At 56.3% G+C, this 10,000-nt stretch overlaps 1 protein-coding gene across 1 annotated transcript in view; it reads right to left on the bottom strand.

The window, feature by feature from the left end:
• Positions 1–9,601, bottom strand: part of LOC144677701 (V-set and immunoglobulin domain-containing protein 10-like) — a gene marked incomplete at its 5' end in the record, with an annotated part of 31,147 nt that extends 21,546 nt beyond the window's left edge. Inside the window, 5 exons of the mRNA XM_078537737.1 lie at positions 516–788; positions 3,597–3,920; positions 4,857–5,129; positions 7,937–8,260; positions 9,329–9,601. Of these exons, the coding sequence (XP_078393863.1) occupies positions 516–788; positions 3,597–3,920; positions 4,857–5,129; positions 7,937–8,260; positions 9,329–9,601 (1,467 nt within the window). The remainder of the gene's footprint in view (positions 1–515; positions 789–3,596; positions 3,921–4,856; positions 5,130–7,936; positions 8,261–9,328) is intronic.
• Positions 9,602–10,000: the final 399 nt, after the last annotated feature.

The raw sequence follows: 10,000 nt of genomic DNA, 5'->3' as shown, positions 1-10,000 counted from the left end.
TGCTGCACTGTCGGAGGGTCAGTACTGAGGGAGTGCTGCCCTGTCGGAGGGTCAGTACTGAGGGAGTGCTGCACTGTCGGAGGGTCAGTACTGAGGGAGTGCTGCCCTGTCGGAGGGTCAGTACTGAGGGAGTGCTGCACTGTCAGAGGGTCAGTACTGAGGGAGTGCTGCACTGTCGGAGGGTCAGTACTGAGGGAGTGCTGCCCTGTCGGAGGGTCAGTACTGAGGGAGTGCCGCACTGTCGGAGGGTCAGTACTGAGGGAGTGCTGCCCTGTCGGAGGGTCAGTATTGAGGGAGTGCTGCACTGTCGGAGGGTCAGTACTGAGGGAGTGCTGCCCTGTCGGAGGGTCAGTACTGAGGGAGTGCTGCACTGTCAGAGGGTCAGTACTGAGGGAGAGAGACAGTGGGAGAGAGAGAGAGCGAACGAAAGAGAGAGCTATTGAGGGCCAAACCCACTTGGCCGATCTGACCCCTGGCCCAATCCCGAGTGATGGAGAAGGCTGTGGGATACTTACAGTAGACCTTGAGCAGTTTCTGGGATGCACCCTCGCTGAAGGGGTTTTTTACGCAGCAGGAGTACATTCCACTATCTCCTCTAACCACCTTGTCAAATATTAACTTGTCGCCGGCTATCACCGTGTGAGCATTGCTGACGATCTTCTTGCCGTCCTTGGTCCATGTCAGGGTGTCCCAGGTCCCCGTTGCCATGGTGCAGGTCATGGTCACCCTGGTTTGACCCTCCGTCACGTCACCCGCGGGTGTCACCACCTTGACGCCCTCGATGAGCTCTGGGTGAAGGGTCAGAGGAGAGGGAGACCAGCGTCAGTCGGACAATAGCAAGGCGGAGATATCTCCAGCGCGGCAGGAGGGCCATTCAGCCCGTCACATCTCTGCCAGCCCACCAGAGTGCTACCCCGGTCTAATCCCACCTCCATAGCTCCTGGTCCGTGGCCCTGTATGATGAGCCTCTCCCAGCCTTTCAAGCCAGTGAGTTCCAGGCCCCTGACCACCCTCTGCATTGGAAAATGTCTCCTCCGCTCCCCCCTCTCGTTGTTTTAATTTTTTTTTATGAGGTGTGGGCGTCACTGGATAGGCCAGAAATTATTACCCATCCCTAATTGCCCCTTGAGAAGGTGGTGGTGAGCTGCCTTCTTGAACCGCTGCAGCCCCTGTGGTGTAGGTACACTCAAGTGGGCAAGTGGGGAGTATTCCATCACACTCCTGACTTGTGCCTTGTAGATGGTGGACAGGCTTTGGGGGAATCAGGAGGTGAGTTACTCTCCGCAGGATTCCCAGCCTCTGACCCGCTCTTGCAGCCGCAGTATTTATCTGGCTCGTCCAGTTCAGTTTCTGGTCAACGCTTTGACTAGTTGTTTCCTACCTGTGGCATCGGACTCTCGACCTCTCTGCCAAGAGGAATAGCTCCTCCCTCGCCGCTTGATCATAGCCAATCATAGTTTTATGAACTGCAATTAAATCCCCCCCTCAGCCTCCTCTGTTCCGAAGTGACCAACCTAATCTTCCCCCGTCCTTAAAACTCCCCAGTCCCTGAAACATCCTGTGTAAATCTCCTGTGCGCCCTCTCTCTCTCTCTCCTGTGATCACCTCCTCGCAGTAATGGGGTGGCCAGAGCTGAGCGCAGTACTCTAGCTGTGGCCCAACGGGTGTTTCAGACAGTGGGGGGACGGTGGTGTAGGGCTAATGCCACTGGACTCTTAATGCTAATGCTCTGGAGGGTGGGTCATGGGGTCCGAATCCCACCACGGTAGCTGGTGGAATTTAAATTCAGATGATAAATCAGGGATTGAAAAGCCAGTTTCAGTCACGGTGACCATGAAACTATCATCGATTGTCGTAAAAAACTATCTGGGTCACTAATGCCCCCTTTAGAAGGGGGAAATCTGCCCTCCTTATCCTGGTCTGGCCTACATGTGACTCCAGACCCCACAGCGATGTGGTTGACTCTTAACTGCCCTCCTGAAATGGCCGAGCGAGACCCTCAGTTCAAGGGGCAATTAGGGATGGGCAACAAATGCTGACCTGGCCGGCGACACCCACATCCCCATGAAGGAATGGGAAAAGGTACGAGCATTAAGCCCCCCGCTCTTAGACTTGACGCCTCGGTTTACAGGGGACAGACTCCCACCTGCTTCCTTGGCTGCTTTAGCCGCCATCAGGGATCTGGGCACAGTCACACCGCTATTCCAGGCTTCTCGAGGGTCTGTCCGTTCATTGTGGATTCCCCTGCCTTTCCTGAACGCACTCCCTCCCACTTCCCTGGACTGATCTCCATTTGCAGCTTATCACAGCCGCACTGTATATAGAGAACACAGGAGGCCATTCGGCCCAGCGTGCCCATGCTGGCTCTTTGAAAGGTCTGTCCAATTGGACCCCACTGTCCGTGGCCCCCCTGCTCTTTCCCCCATCGCCCTGCAAAGTTTTCCCCCCCTTCCAGTATTTCTCCAATTCCCCCCTTTGGAAGTTCCTATTGAATCTGCTTCCACCGCCCTTTCAGGCAGCGCCTTCCAGATCACAACAACTCGCTCTGTCAAAAAAACAAATTCTCCTCATCTCCCCCTCTGGTTCCGATTCCCTTCAATCTGGGTCCCTCTGGTTACCGACCCTCCTGCCCACTGGAAACACTTTCTCCTTACTGACTCTATCCAAACCCCCTCATGATTCTGAACGCCTCCATCCAATCTCCCCCTTAACCTTCTCTGCTCCGAGGAGAACAATCCCAGCTTCCCCCAGTCCCTCCACATGGACTGGGCGTCGGTGAGGCCACATCTGGAGTACAGTGTGCAGCCTTGGTCCCCTTATTTGAGAAAAGATAGACTTGCGTTGGAAGCAGTTCAGGGAAGGTTCACTCGACTCATACCTGGCACGAGGTGGGGGGTTATCTTGCGAGGAAAGGTTGAGCAGGTTGGGCCTGTACCCATTGGAGTTTAGACGAATGAGGGAGGGGGGCGATCTTATTGAGACATATCAGATCCTTGAGGGGACTTGACAGTGCAGATGCTAAAGGGATGTTTCCCCTCGTGGGAGAAGTCGGACCTAGGAGGGAGGGAGGGGGCCACAATTCCAATATAAGGGCCCTCCCAGTTCAAACGGAGGTGAGGGGAATTTCTTTCTCCTAGAGGGTCATGAGTCTGTGGAATTCTCTTCCCCAGAGAGCGGTGGAGGCCGGGTTATTGACTATTTTTAAGGCAGAGGTAGATAGGTTCTTGACCAACAAGGGGGTCAAGGTTTATTGGGGGTTAGGGGGAGTTTGGAGGTGGAAGTCAGGTCAGCCATGATCTTATTGAATGGGGTAGCAGCCCGAAGGGGCTGAGTGGCCTCCTCCTGTTCCTAACTCACGTCTTCGAACGTTGACAAGTCCCCCTCATCCCTGGGAGTTTTCCAGGCAATTCTCCTTCAGGCCTCTCTCTCTCTCTCCAAGGGGAAGAACCTTCTTCCCCAACGTGGGCTGGTGGTCAGAATGGGACACCGGTCAATCGTGCCGGGCCCACACCGGTGATTCCGAAATGATCCGGCCGCCAGACCGATGATTGGAACGGGGAAAGTGGGTTCAGGTTTCCCAGAGCCCAGCTACTCACCGTACACTCGGAGCGTGATGTTCCTGTTACTTGGCTGCTCACCCACCGCGGTTAAGGAGACAGTGTAGGTCCCGCTGTCGGAGCGAGTGGTGTTAAGGAGTTCAATCGACGCCGAGCTGGTGTTAACCTTCAGCCGATCCTTGAAAACCGGGGACACTTCCAACGATGTGTTCTGACCCACCGTCCAACGGGCAAAGGTCTTACCCCGGGTCCAGGCGACATGGGGGGCTTGACTGCTCTGGTAAACAACCTCCAGGATGGCGTTGCCTCCCACGACGGATGTCGCTGGGCTGTTAGCTTGGATCTCGATACACTCCGTCAGGCCTGGGGTGAAAGGTTAGAGGTGAAAGTTTGCACGATTGGGTCCGCGGGACTGAGAGGGCGCCGCACTGTCGGAGGGTCAGTACTGAGGGAGTGATGCGCTGTCAGAGGGTCAGTACTGAGGGAGTGCTGCACTGTCGGAGGGTCAGTACTGAGGGAGTGCTGCACTGTCGGAGGGTCAGTACTGAGGGAGCGCTGCACTGTCGGAGGGTCAGTACTGAGGGAGCGCTGAACTGTCGGAGGGTCAGTACTGAGGGAGCGCTGCACTGTCGGAGGGTCAGTACTGAGGGAGCGCTGCTCTGTCGGAGGGTCAGTACTGAGGGAGCGCTGCACTGTCGGAGGGTCAGTACTGAGGGAGCGCTGCACTGTCGGAGGGTCAGTACTGAGGGAGCGCTGCACTGTCGGAGGGTCAGTACTGAGGGAGCGCTGCACTGTCGGAGGGTCAGTACTGAGGGAGCGCTGCACTGTCGGAGGGTCAGTACTGAGGGAGCGCTGCACTGTCGGAGGGTCAGTACTGAGGGAGTGCTGCACTGTCGGTCGGTCAGTACTGAGGGAGTGCTGCATTGTCAGAGGGTCGGTACTGAGGGAGTGCTGCACTGTCAGAGGGTCAGTACTGAGGGAGTGCTGCACTGTCAGAGGGTCGGTACTGAGGGAGTGCTGCATTGTCAAAGGGCCGGTACTGAGGGAGTGCTGCACTGTCAGAGGGTCAGTACTGAGGGAGTGCTGCCCTGTCGGAGGGTCAGTACTGAGGGAGTGCTGCACTGTCGGAGGGTCAGTACTGAGGGAGTGCTGCACTGTCAGAGGGTCAGTACTGAGGGAGAGAGACAGTGGGAGAGAGAGAGAGCGAACGAAAGAGAGAGCTATTGAGGGCCAAACCCACTTGGCCGATCTGACCCCTGGCCCAATCCCGAGTGATGGAGAAGGCTGTGGGATACTTACAGTAGACCTTGAGCAGTTTCTGGGATGCACCCTCGCTGAAGGGGTTTTTTACGCAGCAGGAGTACATTCCACTATCCCCTCTAACCACCTTGTCAAATATTAACTTGTCGCCGGCTATCACCGTGTGAGCATTGCTGACGATCTTCTTGCCGTCCTTGGTCCATGTCAGGGTGTCCCAGGTCCCCGTTGCCATGGTGCAGGTCATGGTCACCCTGGTTTGACCCTCCGTCACGTCACCCGCGGGTGTCACCACCTTGACGCCCTCGATGAGCTCTGGGTGAAGGGTCAGAGGAGAGGGAGACCAGCGTCAGTCGGACAATAGCAAGGCGGAGATATCTCCAGCGCGGCAGGAGGGCCATTCAGCCCGTCACATCTCTGCCAGCCCACCAGAGTGCTACCCCGGTCTAATCCCACCTCCATAGCTCCTGGTCCGTGGCCCTGTATGATGAGCCTCTCCCAGCCTTTCAAGCCAGTGAGTTCCAGGCCCCTGACCACCCTCTGCATTGGAAAATGTCTCCTCCGCTCCCCCCTCTCGTTGTTTTAATTTTTTTTTATGAGGTGTGGGCGTCACTGGATAGGCCAGAAATTATTACCCATCCCGAATTGCCCCTTGAGAAGGTGGGGGTGAGCTGCCTTCTTGAACCGCTGCAGCCCCTGTGGTGTAGGTACACTCAAGTGGGCAAGTGGGGAGTATTCCATCACACTCCTGACTTGTGCCTTGTAGATGGTGGACAGGCTTTGGGGGAATCAGGAGGTGAGTTACTCTCCGCAGGATTCCCAGCCTCTGACCCGCTCTTGCAGCCGCAGTATTTATCTGGCTCGTCCAGTTCAGTTTCTGGTCAACGCTTTGACTAGTTGTTTCCTACCTGTGGCATCGGACTCTCGACCTCTCTGCCAAGAGGAATAGCTCCTCCCTCGCCGCTTGATCATAGCCAATCATAGTTTTATGAACTGCAATTAAATCCCCCCCTCAGCCTCCTCTGTTCTGAAGTGACCAACCTAATCTTCCCCCGTCCTTAAAACTCCCCAGTCCCTGAAACATCCTGTGTAAATCTCCTGTGCGCCCTCTCTCTCTCTCTCCTGTGATCACCTCCTCGCAGTAATGGGGTGGCCAGAGCTGAGCGCAGTACTCTAGCTGTGGCCCAACGGGTGTTTCAGACAGTGGGGGGACGGTGGTGTAGGGCTAATGCCACTGGACTCTTAATGCTAATGCTCTGGAGGGTGGGTCATGGGGTCCGAATCCCACCACGGTAGCTGGTGGAATTTAAATTCAGATGATAAATCAGGGATTGAAAAGCCAGTTTCAGTCACGGTGACCATGAAACTATCATCGATTGTCGTAAAAAACTATCTGGGTCACTAATGCCCCCTTTAGAAGGGGGAAATCTGCCCTCCTTATCCTGGTCTGGCCTACATGTGACTCCAGACCCCACAGCGATGTGGTTGACTCTTAACTGCCCTCCTGAAATGGCCGAGAGAGACCCTCAGTTCAAGGGGCAATTAGGGATGGGCAACAAATGCTGACCTGGCCGGCGACACCCACATCCCCATGAAGGAATGGGAAAAGGTACGAGCATTAAGGCCCCCGCTCTTAGACTTGACGCCTCGGTTTACAGGGGACAGACTCCCACCTGCTTCCTTGGCTGCTTTAGCCGCCATCAGGGATCTGGGCACAGTCACACCGCTATTCCAGGCTTCTCGAGGGTCTGTCCGTTCATTGTGGATTCCCCTGCCTTTCCTGAACGCACTCCCTCCCACTTCCCTGGACTGATCTCCATTTGCAGCTTATCACAGCCGCACTGTATATAGAGAACACAGGAGGCCATTCGGCCCAGCGTGCCCATGCTGGCTCTTTGAAAGGTCTGTCCAATTGGACCCCACTGTCCGTGGCCCCCTGCTCTTTCCCCCATCGCCCTGCAAAGTTTTCCCCCCCTTCCAGTATTTCTCCAATTCCCCCCTTTGGAAGTTCCTATTGAATCTGCTTCCACCGCCCTTTCAGGCAGCGCCTTCCAGATCACAACAACTCGCTCTGTCAAAAAAACAAATTCTCCTCATCTCCCCCTCTGGTTCCGATTCCCTTCAATCTGGGTCCCTCTGGTTACCGACCCTCCTGCCCACTGGAAACACTTTCTCCTTATTGACTCTATCCAAACCCCCTCATGATTCTGAACGCCTCCATCCAATCTCCCCCTTAACCTTCTCTGCTCCGAGGAGAACAATCCCAGCTTCCCCCAGTCCCTCCACATGGACTGGGCGTCGGTGAGGCCACATCTGGAGTACAGTGTGCAGCCTTGGTCCCCTTATTTGAGAAAAGATAGACTTGCGTTGGAAGCAGTTCAGGGAAGGTTCACTCGACTCATACCTGGCACGAGGTGGGGGGTTATCTTGCGAGGAAAGGTTGAGCAGGTTGGGCCTGTACCCATTGGAGTTTAGACGAATGAGGGAGGGGGGCGATCTTATTGAGACATATCAGATCCTTGAGGGGACTTGACAGTGCAGATGCTAAAGGGATGTTTCCCCTCGTGGGAGAAGTCGGACCTAGGAGGGAGGGAGGGGGCCACAATTCCAATATAAGGGCCCTCCCAGTTCAAACGGAGGTGAGGGGAATTTCTTTCTCCTAGAGGGTCATGAGTCTGTGGAATTCTCTTCCCCAGAGAGCGGTGGAGGCCGGGTTATTGACTATTTTTAAGGCAGAGGTAGATAGGTTCTTGACCAACAAGGGGGTCAAGGTTTATTGGGGGTTAGGGGGAGTTTGGAGGTGGAAGTCAGGTCAGCCATGATCTTATTGAATGGGGTAGCAGCCCGAAGGGGCTGAATGGCCTCCCCCTGTTCCTAACTCACGTCTTCGAACGTTGACAAGTCCCCCTCATCCCTGGGAGTTTTCCAGGCAATTCTCCTTCAGGCCTCTCTCTCTCTCTCCAAGGGGAAGAACCTTCTTCCCCAACGTGGGCTGGTGGTCAGAATGGGACACCGGTCAATCGTGCCGGGCCCACACCGGTGATTCCGAAATGATCCGGCCGCCAGACCGATGATTGGAACGGGGAAAGTGGGTTCAGGTTTCCCGGAGCCCAGCTACTCACCGTACACTCGGAGCGTGATGTTCCTGTTACTTGGCTGCTCACCCACCGCGGTTAAGGAGACAGTGTAGGTCCCGCTGTCGGAGCGAGTGGTGTTAAGGAGTTCAATCGACGCCGAGCTGGTGTTAACCTTCAGCCGATCCTTGAAAACCGGGGACACTTCCAACGATGTGTTCTGACCCACCGTCCAACGGGCAAAGGTCTTACCCCGGGTCCAGGCGACATGGGGGGCTTGACTGCTCTGGTAAACAACCTCCAGGATGGCGTTGCCTCCCACGACGGATGTCGCTGGGCTGTTAGCTTGGATCTCGATACACTCCGTCAGGCCTGGGGTGAAAGGTTAGAGGTGAAAGTTTGCACGATTGGGTCCGCGGGACTGAGAGGGCGCCGCACTGTCGGAGGGTCAGTACTGAGGGAGTGATGCGCTGTCAGAGGGTCAGTACTGAGGGAGTGCTGCACTGTCGGAGGGTCAGTACTGAGGGAGTGCTGCACTGTCGGAGGGTCAGTACTGAGGGAGCGCTGCACTGTCGGAGGGTCAGTACTGAGGGAGCGCTGAACTGTCGGAGGGTCAGTACTGAGGGAGGGCCGCACTGTCGGAGGGTCAGTACTGAGGGAGCGCTGCTCTGTCGGAGGGTCAGTACTGAGGGAGCGCTGCACTGTCGGAGGGTCAGTACTGAGGGAGCGCTGCACTGTCGGAGGGTCAGTACTGAGGGAGTGCTGCACTGTCGGAGGGTCAGCACTGAGGGAATGCTGCACTGTCGGAGGGTCAGTACTGAGGGAGTGCTGCCCTGTCGGAGGGTCAGTACTGAGGCACTGCTGCACTGTCGGAGGGTCAGTACTGAGGGAGTGCTGCACTGTCGGAGGGTCAGTACTGAGGGAGTGCTGCACTGTCGGAGGGTCAGTACTGAGGGAGTGCTGCACTGTCGGAGGGTCAGTACTGAGGGAGTGCTGCACTGTCGGAGGCTCAGCACTGAGGGAATGCTGCACTGTCAGAGGGTCAGTACTGAGGGAGGGCCGCACTGTCGGAGGGTCAGTACTGAGGGAGTGCTGCACTGTCGGAGGGTCAGTACTGAGGGAGTGCCGCACTGTCGGAGGGTCAGTACTGAGGGAGTGCCGCACTGTCGGAGGGTCAGTACTGAGGGAGAGCCGCACTGTCGGAGGGTCAGTACTGAGGGAGTGCTGCACTGTCGGAGGGTCAGTACTGAGGGAGTGCTGCCCTGTCGGAGGGTCAGTACTGAGGGAGTGCTGCACTGTCAGAGGGTCAGTACTGAGGGAGAGAGACAGTGGGAGAGAGAGAGAGCGAACGAAAGAGAGAGCTATTGAGGGCCAAACCCACTTGGCCGATCTGACCCCTGGCCCAATCCCGAGTGATGGAGAAGGCTGTGGGATACTTACAGTAGACCTTGAGCAGTTTCTGGGATGCACCCTCGCTGAAGGGGTTTTTTACGCAGCAGGAGTACATTCCACTATCCCCTCTAACCACCTTGTCAAATATTAACTTGTCGCCGGCTATCACCGTGTGAGCATTGCTGACGATCTTCTTGCCGTCCTTGGTCCATGTCAGGGTGTCCCAGGTCCCCGTTGCCATGGTGCAGGTCATGGTCACCCTGGTTTGACCCTCCGTCACGTCACCCGCGGGTGTCACCACCTTGACGCCCTCGATGAGCTCTGGGTGAAGGGTCAGAGGAGAGGGAGACCAGCGTCAGTCGGACAATAGCAAGGCGGAGATATCTCCAGCGCGGCAGGAGGGCCATTCAGCCCGTCACATCTCTGCCAGCCCACCAGAGTGCTACCCCGGTCTAATCCCTACCTCCATAGCTCCTGGTCCGTGGCCCTGTATGATGAGCCTCTCCCAGCCTTTCAAGCCAGTGAGTTCCAGGCCCCTGACCACCCTCTGCATTGGAAAATGTCTCCTCCGCTCCCCCCTCTCGTTGTTTTAATTTTTTTTTATGAGGTGTGGGCGTCACTGGATAGGCCAGAAATTATTACCCATCCCGAATTGCCCCTTGAGAAGGTGGGGGTGAGCTGCCTTCTTGAACCGCTGCAGCCCCTGTGGTGTAGGTACAC

The sequence above is a fragment of the Cetorhinus maximus genome, unplaced genomic scaffold (genome assembly GCF_964194155.1).
Source record: "Cetorhinus maximus unplaced genomic scaffold, sCetMax3.hap1.1 HAP1_SCAFFOLD_2903, whole genome shotgun sequence".
NCBI lineage: Eukaryota > Metazoa > Chordata > Chondrichthyes > Lamniformes > Cetorhinidae > Cetorhinus > Cetorhinus maximus.
This window is presented reverse-complemented; position numbering and strand designations above follow the sequence as displayed.